General features: G+C 42.0%; 1 protein-coding gene across 1 annotated transcript; it reads right to left on the reverse strand.

The window, feature by feature from the left end:
• Positions 1-575: 575 nt before the first annotated feature.
• On the reverse strand, positions 576-17,825 carry nos1apb (nitric oxide synthase 1 (neuronal) adaptor protein b). Its single transcript, XM_048238766.1, has 10 exons — positions 17,368-17,825; positions 17,131-17,202; positions 15,752-15,844; positions 15,500-15,561; positions 15,063-15,171; positions 12,326-12,419; positions 11,269-11,366; positions 3,147-3,299; positions 2,397-2,562; positions 576-1,814 (listed from the first exon to the last, which is right to left on the reverse strand). The coding sequence occupies exons 1-10, from the start codon at positions 17,470-17,472 to the stop codon at positions 1,366-1,368; spliced, it is 1,401 nt and encodes a 466-aa protein (XP_048094723.1). The 5' UTR covers positions 17,473-17,825; the 3' UTR covers positions 576-1,365.
• Positions 17,826-19,936: the final 2,111 nt, after the last annotated feature.

Below are 19,936 nucleotides of genomic sequence, written 5' to 3' on the forward strand. Positions count from 1 at the left end.
CGTTTAAGCCTTCCTCCAAAAAAATACTGTGCACTGTAGTCAACATGTACATAATTTAATGTTCCTGCAGAAAGACCTGTTGCATTTTATGGGTCCACTTGTGTTCAAATGTAGTATTAGGATACTGTCTTTTCCTTTAAATATATTGTGTGTGACTGAGCCATAGACAGACAATGCTGACACTAAAAAGTGTTAATCCTCAATCTTAAATATCCAGTTAAATATGTCAGTTTAAAGGTATTATCAATTGACAATACTACCACGGAACAACTGCAAGCAACTGCTACTTATGATCTGTGATGTAAACTGGTATTTCCCCCCTCTTTTTACTATATAATCTGAAAACTGATCATTATAATTTACTTCCTAAACCTCATGGCAATATAATATTACATGCTGCTTGAAACCTCTGATGTGTGAAAAAGATTATCCCCTTGGGACAATAAAGAACCTAACCTAATTAACATTCAGTTTCAGATTCATTCAGACAATTGAGGAGACACTGAATAATATTTAGTTTGAGCAAATAATAATTATGATCAAAGTTAATCTAGAATACACCAGATGGACACAAATAAGCAACAAAAAACATTTTATTCAGGGAAATGTTCATTAGAAGCAATCAACTACAACACATGGGTCTGTGCAGACACATATTAACAGGGAAGGGGTAACTTTTACCCAGCACTGAACAGCTTTTTGGATCCCGATAACTCTGAAACTCAAATAACAGTGAGACATTCTGATGCATGCTACAGTAATTCTCCAGTAATCATACTGAACTGTTATCAGACCGTTAATATCAGGACAGTGACAGGAAATGACACAGAGGCAGATCAAATTGTGAACACAGACAAGGACAAAGAATTGGCTGGCAAGAGGAGTTACAATTTTGACATACTGTACAGTCTGTAAAATACAGTGTTATTCAATACAATGATACTCTAATGCAATCAGCACAGAAACATGAAACAGTCCGCTAATGATGTATCAAAGTAAGAACAATGATCTTTAACAATGTGATCTATCATGCATTGCCTCAGAGAGAGTGAGGCCCTGAGAGGGAGAAGCACCACAGGGATAGCGGCTCACAGTGGGCACAGCACAGTAAAATGTCAGCAGATGCATTTTTATGTTTATTTGTGGGTCTGACATGTTGGCATTTGATTAACCCTTGACATTAAAGAATGAGAGACTGAGAAAGTACACTGAGGCTGATATCTTACACGTTCTTTACATTAAGCTACACTGCTTCAGTTGTTGCTTGGAAACAAATAGTGTCAGAACAAATTAATAAATGGAAATGCAACTGTATAGATCTCTCAGAGCAGTTGTGTTGCTGGGTGTCTGCGGTCTCCTCTCCGCTCACACATCCCCCCTCCCTGTAGGGGGCGCTGCCTCCTCCTTCAGCTCGCTCAGGAGAAGCATGGACCCCTCGCCCTGACCCCAGCTGTCGCGCTCATCGCTCTCGTCCGTGTTGGACTCGTACTCTGAGGCGATGCCCGACTCCCTGAAGCCCCGGACCTCGAGGCCAGCGAAAAGGAACTCTTCCCTCCGGGGGGAGCCCTCTACCGGGGACACTTCCTCGACATCCCCCTGACCAGAGTCGTGGTCTTGGTCCTGGTCCTCGTCCTTGTGATCTTGCTGGTTTTGGCCCGGGAGGAAGTGGAAGTTCTGCAGCTGGATGGGACAGGTGTCCACTCCCAGCACGCTGTCCTGCATGAGGGCAGAGGGGTAGGCTGAGGTTACGCCCCGGGACACAGATGGCATGGTGGGACGGAGAGCGATCTCGAGAAGGCTGTCCTGTGAGCCCACTGGAGAAGAGAGTGTGATAAGGGTGTTAGACCGTTAAGACTATCAGCTATCAAATACTGCACACTAATATGAGTGATATGGGGACTATACTGATTTTTTTTTATTAAAGAACCATTACAGTAAAATGCTTGATGTGACTACTATAAAGACCAGTTTACAGTTTGGACTAATTCACTTCTAATTCTTCTAATTCACTATAGAATGTCTTGTCTAACTGTGTAGTGAGGTTTGTTTGAGACAAAATAGATGTGTGTCTTAAGCTGAAAATAAAATCTGCTTCAGAGTTAACCCAGAATGATGCAACACAACATCACAGTCAACCGTCCCTTGTCAGATCCTCTGATGAATACCTCTGAAATGACAGGGCGGCTAGCTAGCCTCTGTGTGGCCAGGGCCATTCTGACTGTGTAATGAGAGAGAGAGAGAGAGAGAGAGAGAAAGTGAGAGAGAAAGACAGAAATAGTGAGAGAGAGAAATAGAGATATAGAGAAATAGATAGATAGAGAGAGAGAGAAAGAAAGAGAGAGAAAGAGAAATAGTGAGAGAGAGAGAGAGGCACGCAGACACGCAGTCAGACTCACGAGGGGAGCGTGCGGACACACGGAGCTCCAGCTCCTGCACGTGTTTGACCAGCAGCGAGAGGTGCTGCAGGAGCTCAGCGTTCTGAAGCAGCAGCTGCTCCGCCCGGCCCTGGGCCTCCGCCCTGGCGGCCACCTCCACCTGTACCTGCTGCTGGAGCAGCGCCACCTGGGAGAGTTGACCCAGAGAGTCCGTCAGCAGATGGCCTCGCCCTGACGGAGCTCGTAGGGAACACGACGCCTGATGCATACATTAATCAGCACATGCCGTACTGCATGCAGATGTATGGGTACAGCATGCACCAAAATGCACATGGCTTTGCATAGTCCGGTACACCACAAACAATGTAAAAGCAAACACACACACACACACACACACACACACACACACAGAGAAACAAACACAAGCCCTTACAAACATATGCTTCCAGACATTCACCATAATAACTTATTCTACAATGTCTGCTAGTGTTTATTAGTAACACTTTTGAAGAATATTTTGAAGAATTATCCGTAGGTTCTGTTGTGCTGTCTAGTCCTCATTATTAATGTTGCATGTATTCACAAACATTAAAAGCCTTTACAACACCCTGACAGCTGTCACAAGCCAGCAGCCACTATCAAAACATCCTAACGTGACTATTCATCCAAAGAGCAGAGAACAGCTGCCACCTCCATTTTGATGTATGAAATGTCTACAGTGTAGCTTTCACTTGTAGCATGCTGGTGAGAGAGAAGGAGGGGTGGCCCTGCCTGGGAGCTGGCTGCCTGGGTCTTCTGCTCCTGCTGCAGCAGCTGCCTCTGCAGCAGCTGGATGTGGTGCTCTACTGACAGGGCTTCCTCCTCCGCTGCCAGGCCGCCCCACTGGGCCCGTCCTCCTGGGGTTTCCGTGGTGACCGCCGCATCCTGCAATAGATTGTATTGTTCTGTGAGCACCTTTTCTTTCCCTACTGAATAGCTGCCCCTGACATGGAGATTTGGAGTGCTGTGTTATTAGTGCATTACATAGATGTGGTGGGAGGAAAAACAGTTTTTTTACTTTGCTTTGAAAAAGCTGAAAAGGCTTATGACACAGTATCACAGTATGACCAATATATTGGTCTGCAATGTTTTTATGTTGTATGTTGCTGTATATATTCTCCAAGTTTATCAGGCCTTTTCTAGCATGCTGCTTACAGTGGGCTACATTTCAGATATATTGACCAACTGTGTATCAGCCACAATCTATTATAGTCATGCACAACACTGGCATGGTGGTCAATGATTAACAAGATGACATCAAAGCACACCCTGGAGTGAAACTTGTAAAACATCAACACATACATTAAAAATTCATGCTGAGCTATCTAGAGCCTGCTGCAGCAGGCTGATGTGTGTGTGTGTGTGTGTGTGTGAGAGAGAGAGTAATTTTTTTCCTTTTCCAGTTGCCAAATGAAGTATACAACATAGTTACGTTTCTATCTGCATAATTGATGAAACCTTTTATAAGTCTGGTCTGGACATATGACATAGTCAACAAAAACCTTGACTTTCCATCACACAGACACACACACACAGACACACACACACAGCTTGTCTAGTGATGATCAAAAATGTCTTTTTTACCTCAGATTATCTACTACAGCTGTACCACTTTTATCAAACGCCTCACAGCTTCCACACCCTGTACACTTCCTGACCTACCCTCCTGCAGCAGCCGAGAACATGAGAAAAACTCTAAAAACAAACATCTGCGACTAGTAATGTAAGACCTTAATAGAGTGATTCTAATACATGCATTGTAAATGGCATCTTACAAACGGAAGTTCGGGAGGAGCGTGACGGAATTTGCCACGCTTCCTTCAATCCACCTGCCGAAGTTCAGTTGCAGCATCGGTGTTACTCCGCTCGCAGTGACTACCGGTTTGCTCTCTTGTCTCAAGCAGAACTTGCTGCCCATTATCTGTTACAGACCTTCATGGTCTAGGTTGTGTGGGAAACTACTGGAGGGAGGTAGTTCTTATCTTGTCGCTTTGTATTAGAGCTGTTTGTAAAGCCCACTCGTTCCTGCTGAATGTTGAGATACATGTCACAAACATGTAGTGCTATAGCCTACTAGATGAAGGCACTTGTTTTGCTATGTGCCTGTTTTTAGCTAACAACTTTTCGGTCGCATTGGGTGTGTTAATAGTTACAGGCTCACGGAGTAGCCGATACTGCTTGTCTGGAGGCATAGGGTGAACTGAAGTCAGTGTAGGCTAAATATCCCGTGAATCACACTTGAACATTGTAAGCGGCCATGTTAGATAGACGTGACATTTCTGATAAATCAGGCTTCAGTTCCAGTCTGTCCTTCGTGGTTCTTTGGTGAAGGTGAAATTGCGCTTTGCAGACCCTGGGTGCTGTGCAACCTCCTTCCCCTCCCCTGTAGCGACCGCGTCTCTACCTTTCCCCTTTCCCCATCATCTCCCACCGGCGCGAACCGCGTTCGTGCCCGTGTCTCTTCCCAAGCCAGGGACCGCGTCCCTGGTTCTCCCTCACCCCTCTTTCCCTGGATTGGTGCCACCACCCATGGGGTCACCCAGTGTTTCCCATACATTGACTTATTTGTAGCGGCCTACCACAATATCAACATTGACCACCACAGAATGATTTTCCAGGTTGTACTAAATTGTGCTTAAATCTGGTTAGCATCATAACCACGCTGTGCTAATTTGTTAAAAACTGTTCCATTCAAGTTAATTCTGCAAACCAACCACCACAATTGGAATTTAATTCTGTGGGAACAATGTTTTCCAGATCACACCCAGGTCAATCTATGGACATTATTGAATCTTTAGTTTCTCTTTCTGCTCTACATGTTTTGCTCTTTACAAACCCTTTTGCTTCGTTTTTTAAGGTGCCTTAGTTGCCCTCATCTTTGGGTTGTATACACGGATCCTGCTGACTCCTGCCTGCACAATGACTCCTGCACGATCCCCCCAGAGCAATTTGGCTGAGCCATAGACTCTGCCAAGCATGGGTTTCTTAACATCCATTAATCAGTTTAGCTTCAAGATGGCTTTTCAGGCTCTTCACTAATCTTCATGTCAATGCCTAACCTACTCCAGCCTAGCCGCTTGCTCTCATTCTCTAAATTTCTTCTCATGCTCTTGAATGCAAACTGCCTCTATTAAAATGTTTGCTACAGGTTCCTATTTATTCTCTAGATCGGCTATTATAATGCTAGGTAGCTCAGTGTTCTCTACAAACTTAATACAGCAAAGTAGAAACCTGTAACACCCATTTATCACCTTTCAGTAAATATCCTTATATTCAGACCATGTGTACATGCTTTGTAATGTCTAAGTTCCCCTTATAGCATATATTACATTTTTTTTGCACATGTAACCCTCATTGGTTTTAAGGGCAACTCGGATATCTACCAACGCATATTGGTATTGGCACAGACCGTTTTAGGTTTCATTCAGGCAAATAACGGTCTACTCGAGCACTTGCTCAAATACTCCAGGTGCCTTAGATACCTTTCATGTCACCTTATCTATAGCCTACATGGTCCTAGCCAGGGTCTTTTCAATTGGGTTGCATTTTTTGGGGTGATCACATGGATCCTGCTTGATTCCTGCCAGCACAGTACACTCCTGCATGATTCCTGCAAAGCACTCCATGTCCCAGGCTAGGGATCTTGCCAAACAGCAGAATTGTACAGTAGATTGTAATTTGGAATGTTAGCTTTATGAATCACTCACAAATTTTCGAATCACATGCCATGAGCATCAGCAACTACATCAGTCCTCTATTCCCACTGCACTGATCCCGAGCTCTGCTACTGCAAGCTGTACTCCCCTGCACTGACCCCAAGCTCTGTTACTACAAGCTGTACTCCCCTGCACTGACCCAGAGTTCTGCAATTGCAAGCTCATTGCCCTGCACGTTAAGTGCATGTTATGTGTTCACGTTAAGTGCATGTTATGTGTTAAGTGCATGCATGTTAAGTTGGCCCTCAAGCTTCCCATTATTTTAGGATTGGTACAGCCACCACCACCGCTGGTGGTCTGACCAATCTGCTAAGCACTCCTTCACCCTGGTTAGGGATCTTGCCAAACAAGTTTGCTGTTTTGAATGTCAACTCATAGATTGGCATTTGCATCATCATTAGATCTCCTTCTACCATAGACGACAGGCGCCCCTGGCTGTCTTAATTCAAGTCGTTCCTCTATCGCATCCCCATTAGATCCCCCCTTTGCTACAGACGACGGACGCTCCGTCACTTGTTTCTGGTTTCAAATGCAGCTCAAAGTTGTTCTAACGCAAGTCGGAATCCCAGCAGACCGTTACTCAACTCATTCTTTTAGGATTGGTGCAGCCACCACTGCGGCAAATAACGGTCTGTCCGATCAAGCCCTCAAAACTCTCGGCCGGTGGTCCTCCGATGCCTATCACTCATATATCAGATCAAATCTTTGATCTGAGGTTAGCGCACCTCGTGCACTCCCATTGATTTTTTTCTCAGCGTGGATCTGGCCATAGGGATCTTCAAATGCGGAGGAGCGTGACGGAATTTGCCACGCCTCCTTCAATCAGTCAGGTTATTTATTCGCAGTCTACCTGTCGAAGTTGCAGCATCGGTGTTACTCCGCTCGCAACCCACCACTTCCCCTTACGCCTCCCGTCTCCCATAGTTAAAGAATAAGGGGGTGTATGGCGGAATCCTGCCGACTCCTGCCTGCGCAGTGCCTACTCCGGCACGATTCAGCGAAAGCCCTTCAGGACCATGGCCAGAGACTTCGCCAAACATGGTTTTCTATTATGCTTTTATGTATTATGCTTTTATGTCTTTATGCAAATTCAGGAATGTGAACTAGTGAAACAGTGTTATAGTGGGCCCCAGGAGAGAATGAGAGAAAATAGAAAGTCTATTTTTTACCCATCTGGTCTTTGTATGTTATCAAAAACATTTTACAATACTTGAATCATCAGTTATCATTCAGATGTAGTGACATAATCTGTGAATTAGTGAAACACACTCAGCACACAGTGAACACACAGTGAGGTGAAGCACACACTAATCCCGGCGCAGTGAGCTGCCTGCAACAACAGCGGCGCTCGGAGAGCAGTGAGGGGTTAGGTGCCTTGCTCAAGGGCACTTCAGCCATGCCTACTGGTGGGGGTTTGAACCGGCAACCCTCCAGTTACAAGTCCGAAGTGCTAACCAGTGGGCCACGGCTGCCCTGCCCTCTATCTGATACTGCATTGGCTCCTTTGAGGCATTATGTTCCAGACATTCCAAACCTAACAAGGCTTACATTTGTAAAGTGGGGCTCCTCAGAATACAAAGTTTACATACTGTATGTAAAATAAGACTGTTAGAGTGACCTTAGGCACCAGGCATGAAGAACAGACTCACATATGTAAAGCCTGGCTGGCCCACTGGTTTTTAATTCAGTCTTGAAAAGGTGAAAGATTACCTGGGATTTGCCTTCCAAATACCACTAGGCAGGGCCAGGAATGTAACACCATAACACCAGCAGAAGTCTGAACAGACTCTATGTCACTTAGTCCAAACAGATTGTATTGCCATCGCTACTGCTGCTACTGCTGGCATGTCTATGTGTGTGTGCCCAGCAGAACCATCCTCAAGGGAGAGCCCACATATTTGTGGACAAAGCTCTAACTCGGGGTGAGGTACTGCCAGGAACATCATGTTGACCTGTCCTCCATCCTAACCCAAGCTGACCACCAGGAAATCCAGAGCCTAGGCATAATACAGGTCGCCTGGATTGGTCTCTATCTCGGACCTCAGAACTGGACATGGAGCACTGGCAGCAAACCTGCCTACTACAACTGGAGCCGTGAGAAAGGGGACTGTGCTGCAGTGACAATGGATGGACTGTGGGTGAACCTGGACTGTCGGACGGAATGACCGTTCATCTGCCAGATTGATGAGGGGACATACAACATCATCTCAGACAAAAAGATGTGGTCAGACGCAAAGACTCACTGTGAAAGCAATGGGCACAGACTGGCTACTTTCAAAAACGCTGCCACCAAACCCAGTGGCCAGATACCCCACACTGTATGGGGCTGTATAAACGGTCTGGAGGCTGGACCTGGGTGGAGGGTGAGGAGAGTCGGGGGGAACTCGACTATACCAACTGGCATACGCGGCTGTTCTGTGGGCTGATGGCCTCTGATGGGGGATGGAGGGATGGGTTGTGTCATGAGAACCACTGGTTTGTGTGCACACACGAGCAGGTACTGGAACTGAGTGAGACCCCTCGCAGCTGGCACAAAGCCAACGAGGCATGCAGGAACAAAAACATGCATCTGGTCACCATCCGCAACGCCAATGAGAATGCTCATCTTCATCGCAGGTTTGCCAGCTTTGCCGGTGAGTTCTGGATTGGCCTGTCCAACGACCCCTGGAGGTGGCCTTACGGCTCCAGCGCCGAACTCCATTACTGGATGGAAACGGAGCCCAACAACTACAAGGACACCAATGAGGACTGTGTGGTGATGCATGAAGGGTTGTGGTATGACCTGCCGTGCTCACACCGCTGCCCGTTCTTCTGCTTGATGAAGAAGCTGAGGGTGGTGACAGCGCCCTCTAGCTGGGAGGAAGCTCTGCTGCACTGCCGGGGGTAAGGTGGAGACCTGGCCAGCATCAAGGATGATGACAACCAAAAGCTGACCCATAGGGTGGTCCAGGATGCCACAACGACGCATGTGTGGATGGGGCTTCGCTTCCTGGCAGGGAACTGGCTCTGGTTGAGTGGTGCAGATCTGGTGTACCATCAGTGGGCAGTGGGGGAGGGGCAGGAGATATGCCCACTTCATCACTGTGCAGCAATGGACCGCAACACAGGGAACTTGGTGCACAGGGACTGTGAGGAGAAACTTCCTGTGCCAGCTGCTGTAATCACTGAGGTGTGTGTGCGTTTCTGTACTGTATGTGCATCTCTGTGTGTGAGAGTGTTTCAAAATTGTAGCAGTGTGTTGTAGTTTTAAGTTTGAGTCTGTTGTTAGGATGTATGGTCTGTGTGAGTATTGTGGAGTATATGTATGTAAGTATGGGAACATGCAACATACTGTATGTTGTTGTGGGGTACATGTGTGTGTGGGTGTGTGTGTATGTTGTCTGGTATATGTAGATGTGTATGTTGTACACATACACACATGAGCTTTTGTGTTTATATGCAATGTGCGTGTATTTTAGTTAGTGTGCTGATAAGTGTGTCATCATATAGAGCCAGATAGATGGGATGGTGTGACTGTCTTGCTGTTCTAACTTGAGTTGCAGCTACTCATCTCACCAGTGATTAGATGTAGTGCTGAAATGGAATGAACATATATTGCCTAATGTAGTTCATGTACTATACTGTAGTCTCATTTTATGTGGATTAGGTGGGTGCATACAGTATATTTAACTTAAACAAAATACTAATAAAACTTTGATGCTATGTTGTTACATAATAATTACCATTACTATAAATTATGATGTTTAATATTGGATACTAAAATCATGTAATTACACATAACAGACTGTAATATTATTTTATATGTGTGTATTTCTTTAAGTAAAACTACTTCACTCAAAATGTCTTGTCATTAGAGGAATTGGAAATATACTTACTAAAAGAAATGTTGACAGATTGAGTACTTATTTCCTCTATACAATGCAGTTCATGTATGTTTGTATGTTTGTATGTATGTATGTATGTATGTATGTATATGTATGTTTTACAAAATACATTAATAAATACAAAATTGGTTATAATGTACGTATTCCAAAGCTCATCCTCACTTCAAGGTCACAAAATTGTCACATGTAGAGTAACACCATTACACTGTAACACCACAGCCACTACATCATCAAACAATGGTTCAAACTAGATTTACCGCATAGCGGTACAGAATGTAACACCTGCTCAGTCCTCCACATTCTCTCAAGTGTGTTTGCTTCTGTGTGCATGTGTGCTTCTTTCTGTGTGTGTGTGTGTGTGTGTGTGTGTGTGTGTCACAGTCCTGCCTTCTCTCAGCAGAAAATACATTTCGACATCTCAATTTTCACATCGCAACATCCTCTACTTCATCCCCCACTCCTGAAACTCTATGTGTACTCTTTCTCACTAGTGGCAGTCATGACTATTGCTCATGTTTGCACAAGAAACTATATGCAAATACAATCTGTATACAGTCTACACACAGTGAAAAATTATGTGAAATTTCATCATCCACAGTGTCTGTACACAGTGTTATTCACCAACATTTTATGTCTGTACAAACTTCTGCGCTCTGCCTCATTAGGACAGGTCTGCAATAAGAGGCCAAGTATATTTTTGTGACACCCAAACACGTGTCCATATCCACATTGCACATCAGCTTTGACCACAAAGTATACTGGTCATATTATGCACTGCTATACAGTACGTCTAGTCTTTAACAGTTTGTGCTGGTGTGTGTGTGTGTGTGGGTGTAGCATTACAATTTTGCTTTGACATTATTCACTGAGTGAGAGAGAGAAACACCAACTTTGGCACAGCAGTCTTGAGTTATTCCACAAAAACTGCTACCCTGTGTGGTATCAAAATTACTTCAGATTTATGTATGGTTCCCAATACCATAGTCTAAGGCTACAATATTACACTTTTAAGGCTATGTTAATGTAGGGCATATCAGTGTATTTTGATATAAGAACCATCAGAGCAGTTCAGTCTAATGCTCATATCTGACCCCTGTTGGTCATTTCAGGGGGCAAAAACATGATTTTACTCTATGCTTGAAAGATGATGCTAACTCATTTAAAAGAGAGATTTTGTTTTGATTTGTTTAATCCATATTTGTTCACCCAGAACACAGAAACACATTTCAGTAGTATTTTATAGATGAAAACTACCTTCTTCTCCTTCTTGAGGTCCTTCACACTACGGCTGGAGTCCCCTGATGTGCTCGCAGACACAGGGTCCCCTTCTTCCTCTGTCTTCTCCATCCAAGCTGAGGGTGGAAGCCAGGAGAAAGAGTTATAAGTGGGGCCAAGTTTTGTCATATGTGAGGCCACCTGTAGCAGATGCCAACAGAGTTGAAACTTACTCTCAGAGGTTATGAGGTCCTCTGTAAAAGAAACCTCCAGAGGCTTCTCTCATCCAGAGGCTTCTCTCATGGCTGACTTCTGGGTTATTACAGGCTACAGTAGCTCAAAAATGTGCCCTTTATCTTTCTTAACATTTACATCTGTAAGCCATGCAAAGAGCCTTTGAGACAGATGGTCATTCAGAAAACAGCTTGTTTGGGCTCATGGGCTGACACACATTCATGCCTAAACACAGGATGTTTTTGAGGCACATTCACATTCATCTCGTGCACCTGGTGCAAGGCTTATTCTTATCTTAACTCAATAAAGTGAGGAATTTCTCGCATTGCGCTCCACTTTTAATAAACCTTGCGCCCAGGAGTGTAGTAATTGGTGACATATGGTGTGGTCTGGCGCATGATCCAAAAATCACTGTTGTACACCCTTAAAAATGATTACGCCACTGACCAAGAAAAACCTGGTCTATAGCTAAAGGCGCATATAAAGCACAGCTGAGGATACACTGTTACGAGATGTAAGCAGCAACTCCTCTGCAGGATAAATATCCTTAGGATTTTTATTCAGTCATTCGAACATAAATTTGAGTGTACAATAGGAATACGCTTTGAGTCTTGATAAGAATGCGCTATGCGCTGGGTTTTAGATCACCAAAATAGGGCCCTTAATGTCTATAAAATTTGAGCCTATGACCATCCGTTTCTGATTGCCAAAACAGGGCCGAAGGTAACACTTCCTCAACCACATATGCCTTTCTGTGAAAAAGGGAGAATGATTGTCTTAAATAACTTAAACCGGTAAATCTGTTCAAGGATGAAAATTACATTAATTAATCAATAATTGAGGGAAGGATGATATGGATCACCTAATATGTTCTGCCCGTCAGCGTCATCCAGACTCAGCTTGTGGCAAACCTCAAAAGCCTGACCAACAGTCCGCACAATCTCCATGGCTTGACTCTGATATGGCAGGAGATGACACACACAAAGGAAGAGGAGTGGGACACCATAACACAGGGAACATGGCAAATACAGGCCAGAAGCTGTAGTACATTCAAGCACTATACACTATTCACTTACCAGAAAATCTCTGACATTTAAAATAGAAAGCAGGTGAACAGATTGGTTTCTGTGGCAGCAATGTGGTTAAAACGTTTAACCAAATGAATCATGTTTGGGATGTGTGTGGGGTATGAGTGGGGTCCCAAATAGGTTTGCATTTGTGTAGGTTTGTGTAGGGGTGGGGGAAGGGACCAGAGAGTCAGCTGTGGCACTACTGCTGGCTAAGAAAGTCGTGACGTGCATTTGACCATGCCACAATAAGAGCGCTCTGTCACTCTGATGGATTGGCCCATTTCAAAGGTGACGAGGACAAAGACATTTCTCATCTGGTTGGTCTTTCCCTTATCATGGTCTTATATTTCTATTCAGGCTCTTGGAGAAATTCGGCAGTTTGTCTTTGGTATATCTGAGGGTTCCTGGCTGTGAACTGATTTTCTAACTGTGTTCTTTTCAGTGTCTTTGTGTATAAAGAAAAAACCATTAGGCCATTAGGCCTGCACATTCCTACAGAATATTCACACCTAGCCTATAATTAATTCCTAAGATAAATAAATGATGAACTCATATTGATTTTTACTTCCCATATGGGTCAATGACGTGACATGCAGATTTTGGTGTCCGAATCCATTACTTTGGTTTCAATTATTTTATTCTATAAAACCTGTATAATTTAAACATATTTTCTGTTTATCATAAAAATTCTATATATTTTTTTTTATTTACAAGTGACCTTTACTGATGAGTGAAAAGTTTGTAAATCTCTCTCAAATGTTAATAAATAAATAAATAGCTATTTTCTCTTCATAGTTGGACTTGTCAGGTTTACATGTCAGGTGGTACAACCAATGTAAAACTAAGATAAAATTACTTTAATATAAAACTCTTTATTGTATTGGAAAATCGAATGGATTTTTTCTAGCAAAGTCAAACTTCCTAGCAAAGTCAAAAGGTTATATAGGTGTCCAAGAAGATGCCTAATTTGAAACTAGTAGCAAACGTCAGGTGGTGCAACCACATCATCAGGTGGTGCAACCAGGTAAAATATGAATTTAAACTAAGAAATAGTAGTCACTCTCAGGTATACTTACCAAAAAAAGTGCTGCGCAAAAATAGAAGTGGTTGCGCCACCTGACATTTTGTGGTGAAATTACAAATACAGTCTAAAAAAGTATTAAAACTCATGTAAATGTTGTGCAGCCATTAAGACTTATTTAAGCACTTTCTTCCAACTTAAAATAATGCATTGTGTTCATTTTAAAGATTATTTTGAAAACACATTTTTAAAAGCCTTTTTTGTCAATGACCCATATAAAGATAACAATTTGAGGAAATAGGGGGGTCTATTACATCAGAGGGCCTTTTGCATCATCAAATGAGTAGCCCATCACATCAAGCTTGTGGCACCATGTCACCTCCAGCACTGTAAAGTCATGTTATCTAAGAGTTCCATATATGTCTGGTGTGAGCTCTTTATATGTCATGTGTTCCATAAGTATTTATGTAAACTGTATGGACATGGGTGAATATGCTAAAACCTATAATTTGCCTAAAGGAAATATTTTATAGAGAAATTATAGAAAGAAGATGCCTAATTTGAAACTAGTAGCAAACGTCAGGTGGTGCAACCGCATCATCAGGTGGTGCAACCAGGTAAAATATGAATTTAAACTAAGAAATAGTAGATTAATGTGAACAATTGGTTGTAAAATGTGTTGTACCTAATTATTCTATTCTATTGTAAAGTATTTAGTAACATTTTACATGTAAAGTTGGATGTTGGATAACCAAAATACCCACCCTCTACGATAAAGTATTCATAAGTTACTTTTAATACCAAGGTCAACTACAAAATAATAATGTGTTAAGCACTGTAGTCACTCTCAGGTATACTTACCAAAAAAAAAGTGCTGCGCAAAAAAAGAAGTGGTTGCGCCACCTGACATTTTGTGGTGAAATTACAAATACAGTCTAAAAAAGTATTAAAACTCATGTAAATGTTGTGCAGCCATTAAGACTTATTTAAGCACTTTCTTCCAACTTAAAATAATGCATTGTGTTCATTTTAAAGATTATTTTGAAAACACATTTTTAAAAGCCTTTTTTTGTCAATGACCCATTTAAAGATAACAATTTGAGGAAATAGGAGGGTCTATTATATCAGAGGGCCTTTTGCATCATCAAATGAGTAGCCTATCACATCAAGCTTGTGGCACCATGTCACCTCCAGCACTGTAAAGTCATGTTATCTAAGAGTTCCATATATGTCTGGTGTGAGCTCTTTATATGTCATGTGTTCCATAAGTATTTATGTAAACTGTATGGACAGGGGTGAATATGCTATAATTTGCCTAAAGGAAATATTGAATTAGAAATAAATACTAACCATTTCAGTGGGGGATGGGAGGGATGTTCTGTGGCTACATTATCTACCACACAAACAACTTCTAGGATTAGATCTAGGATTAACTAACTGTATCGGTATAAATTACCATTACATGACAGGAGTCAAAGTTTAGAAGACCACCATGAGAACTGCATTACCTTTCTCTTACATTTAAAGACGTTGCAACGGAACACTTTGCTCTGGCCATCTCGTGCTATATAGCTGAAGATTTTCAGATCTTGAGAGTCATGAGAGACATAGAAAATCCTGAGTGAAAGGGAAAACTCAGTGAATGCCAACAGATAATGATCTCCATGGAAACAACCAGTATGATTACATCTGCTCTCTGTTCAGCCTTTTTCTCCCTTCCCCCCTGAGTGCCTTGTCCTTAGTGATCATTTGACTTTATAATTTAATGGTCATCCAATAGTAGACAAATGTCAACCAGCTCAGTAAATGATGTGATGTTTCTGGAAAATCTCTATAATGGGGCATTTTAATTAGCTTTTGACTGAACAGATTTGGCATCTGACATTGATACTTTAGGACTAGGCTACTCCTGCTATATATGTGTGACCTACAGTGCATAGCCTACCTGTAGATAGGATCCTGGATCAGAGTTATGTGGTGGCTGTCATCCCATGTCCTGTCTTTCATCTGTTAGAAACCACTATGACATTAATCACATTAAAATAACATGGCTCAAACTCTTACGTTTAGGTTGCATTCATTAGTGATGTCCACTGAGATGCTGTGGAAATGAATCTGTTTGTTATGTCTGTTAAGACAATGGTTATCTGCCTCAGGAACACTTCCACTTCAGGCCTAAAATTAAAACTTTCCTTACCTTTTTTTTTGTCTGAAACATGACCTTGACTCCATCTACAGCCACCATTAAACTGACTTTCTTCTTCTTAATGTTTTTCACTTTGAATTCATACTGTGAGAAAAACAAATAAAAATGTAATGCTTTGCTCATTACACATTTCATGTCTAAACAATATCCCAGAACACAATATACATTCAAGAGAGAGATATCATATCAAATCAGATTGATAAACAGATAGAATTATGGTGCAATATTAATATAAATATGATCACACATGCTAATATACTTGCAGTTAATTGTGCAACGGGTACAACTTTCAAGTTACAATTACTCTTAAGCAACCCATATACGTTCAGAATCATGTGATCAAAGAATGCTTTTGGACTAGTCTAAAAGAAAGCCTACTTTGATCAGTAACTAGGTTCTATGTGGTTCATGTGTGTCAACTGTCTCTGAAACACCACAGACAAAATAGGCTCAGATCATTTTAAAACCACAGTGGATCAAACTGAACATAAACAGATGTGTCTGCTGCCTGTCACTGCCTTGGTCTGCAGCAAAACAGTAAACATAAGCAAACAAGAAATTCACAGGGGAGTAAGCAAATGCTTACAAGATTTGGCAGAGGCTCACAGTACAAAGTGGCCTCACTCACAGAGATGTTTTTCTGGCTCTTCCAAGCGAAGTCTGCCCCCCCACCATCAGCCAGATATCAGAGGCAGTATGCATGAGCATGCCACTGATGCTATTTCAATTTCACATGTTAAAAAGCACTCTCACATCACAGGACAACAAACTGGACCTGACAACTTACATCCCAAGTGTGAGGTGCATTATCAAAGGCTCTTTCACATCAGAGACAGCCAAAGAGCATTTTAAATATTACAGACCACTCCTGCGGCAGGACAAGCAAGTCTTATCTGTCTCTAATATTTTTTGTGGGATGGGGAATGACTCTGTTTCTGTCTTTGACATTCCCTGCCCTAAAATATCTCCTATTGAGATTGATTTTTGAACTGGATGAAGCTTCACAAGCATAGTTGAATGACGAGGCTATATCTTTAAGGTGAAACATCCAATGTACAAAACCATGGCAAACTACAGTGTTAGACCCAGTCTTCTGCTTTCAAATGTCTACACCTATTTAACACTAATCTCAGTGAACGACTGATATTGTCCAATGATTTGAGGTGTAACTCAGCACTGATGTTCTACTGGGAATGATGTTTTTAGAATTGCAATAAGCCAGATAGCTGGATTATGTTACAGATGTGTTTCCTAACAAACAGTTTTCCTTTACTCAATTAAGCCATTAAAATTATATTAGTCAAGGGTGTGTGAAGCAACTTGGAAAGGTGAGATTGTATGCGTATTTATTCAGAAAATGTATGGCTTACACGTATTCTTCTCATAGCTGCCAGTATGTCCATCCGGTTATTGGGTCTCACAACGTCCAAGCTGCCAATATACTTTGAAGATAAACAAAAAAAAAGGAGAGACACATTGGCCCATATGTTCCAATTTTGTAAGAGCGACTAGAACAATGTACATACATAAAACAAGCAACTTAGGCTAGGTAACTTAGAAGATACATTTCAGTTTCAAAGCATCACCAGAATATACAGGGACTTTACCTTCACTTCAAACATCACGCCGTGCTTGAATGCGTCCTCGTCGTGCATCGGAATCCTGAGGTCTTGCGCATCATCCACCAAATTGTACCTTGTTTTCTCCGGCATTGTGGACACTGAAAAGTTTCACCTGAAAGCTGGATTCTTTCAAGCCCAAAGACAGAGCAAAGATCTTTGCCCATAAGTCACCATCATCATTCAGAAACAAGACAAAGGTTGAGACGTTGAAGAATTACTGTTGCTTTCTCTGAAATGGTCCATCTGATTCACTCATTCATATTCATTCAATTCAACCTAATAGAATAAAGCATCCAGAGTCACCGAATAAATCAAATTAGCGTCGATGATAGCCCGAGAATCCTTCTGTCAGAATCATAACACTGCGTCCTGGTGCATCGTTTCGTACGTAAAGTAATAATTCACCCCGACGTGCATCTGAGAGGAATTCCACCTGTTCCTATTGGAGTATCACGGATTTAAGGAGGGCTGATGGAGACGCACGAGCATTGTCCGTGGTTGGAATACAGAAATGAACAACTCTAGGTCAACTCTAGGTGAACACTGCCATCTAGAGGTGTGAAACTCGCAAGGCACAATAATCTGTTTAGAATGAGACCATTCACAATTTCCTTTATTTCTCTATTTGAATACAATAAATAAGGGCAAATGTCTACAGGTCTACAGGTTGCAATAGATAAAACTTTGACACGTTAAAATCAACAGCAGAGTGTGTTTCATCATTGCCAGTTATACCAAATATTCTTCTTTTTAAAATTTTCTCACTTTCATAAGCATGTTATTTTGTAAACCAACTAGCGCAGTATACACAATATATTTTACTTTGCTTTGACTGCTTTAAGTTATGTCCAACATAGCCTAGACTAATGATATAAGACTTTCCTTAGGCCAGTCTCATACTGTTTTATTTTTACAAAACAGAATAGGCCTATATTTTTTAGGTTGCATACAAAATCTAAAAACCACATTTGGAAACGTACAGCTGAATTTTCTGCTGCTAGCCCCAGTGAACTGCGCTGCAGTGCTGCAGCCAGTGTTTGTGTGACGCCTCTGGCACCCAGTGAGCGCGTGCCTCCAGCTGACACCTCTTTTTTGGCAAGGTTTGACACTTCCCGGGGCTTCGCTTTGTGAGATGTCAAGACATAATCTGCGTCAGCAATTTCAAAATAAATATGGCTTCTATAAATAGGTGCACTCTACAATGTGAGATGGTAGAAGTGCACCTTGACCCAAAGCAAGTTCACATTTTGAAATAAGTCGAAACAGACTGTCACCAAACGTGCTGTCACTGCACTTGCTGGGCCTGCCGAGGACTAAAGGCTTTGTTATTTCACACTGGTTTGTGTCACTCTGAAATCTGCTCAAGTACTGCTATGGTAACCTAATGCAAGTTAACATCAGCTTAGTCCTGAGAAATGCATCACCTGTGGAACAGGTCAGGGCACAGCAGAGGAGAGCAGCAGCCACTGAATATGAACTTTTTTACACCTCTCAGCTGGAGCAAATATTTTCCCTCCTGTGTTGGAAACCATGTTGGCATATCAAAACAACTTAATCAGCGGGTTGCCACAACCATGCCCAGAGAGTATGTCTCACAGGTCTACGGACAATTCTCTCGACCTCATAGCTTGGTTTTCACTCTGACATACTACATCAACTGTGAGACCGTATATAAAGAGATGTGTGCCTCTCCTAATAATGTTCAGTGAATTCATTTAAGCACAAGTGAACTCCAATCAAGTTGTAGAAGCATCTCAAGGCTCTCATAACAAAAGGTCTGAATGTAAAAGGATATTTCAGTTTTTTATTTTTTATAAATGTATATATTTATAAATACTCCAAACACCGGCTTTTTTGTGGAGTGTTGTGTGGTTGAGTATTGTGTGTAGATTTATGAGAAAAAAATGAATTGAATCGATTTTAAGATGAGTCTGAAACATAACAAAATGTGGGAAACTTGAAAAGGTCTGAAAACTTTTTAGTTGCACTGTACTGTATCTTATCCATCTTGTGCCATCCATCAGGGTCTTCTAAGGCCTTCTTAGATGATAAAAACTTAATTATCCAGGGGGCAAAACATGGGATGTTGTAAAAGGTTGCTGTACAAAAATGAAATCTACAATGTCCATGGATCACAACCTCAGTGCACAATCTGGTCAACAAGCTACTGGATATCCACAGGATATGTTCAAACTATGTGTGTCCCTACTGCAAAAATAGCGCTTTTATATCATTATTGTTATACCATATGGATCGTCCTCTTACGATTCATACACAGGGGGTAGCCATGTGCCGTATGTAACTGCATTGTATACAGTAGGTCCTTTATTTCATATCAATGCTTATCTACTACCCCATTCATTAATTTTATGTCTCCACAGGTTATACGGGAACAAGCCAGTGTGGCCTCTTGAAACCAGCCTTCCATCTCTTTTCACAGCCTGTTCATTTACTTATCTCTATCCCTCAAAAGAGGTATCTAGAAAATGATGGGACGTCATACAAAGGGATTACGGTGAGTTCCATTAAATCCACGAGAAGCCAAACAGATCCT

The sequence above is a fragment of the Alosa alosa genome, chromosome 1, assembly GCF_017589495.1.
Source record: "Alosa alosa isolate M-15738 ecotype Scorff River chromosome 1, AALO_Geno_1.1, whole genome shotgun sequence".
NCBI lineage: Eukaryota > Metazoa > Chordata > Actinopteri > Clupeiformes > Clupeidae > Alosa > Alosa alosa.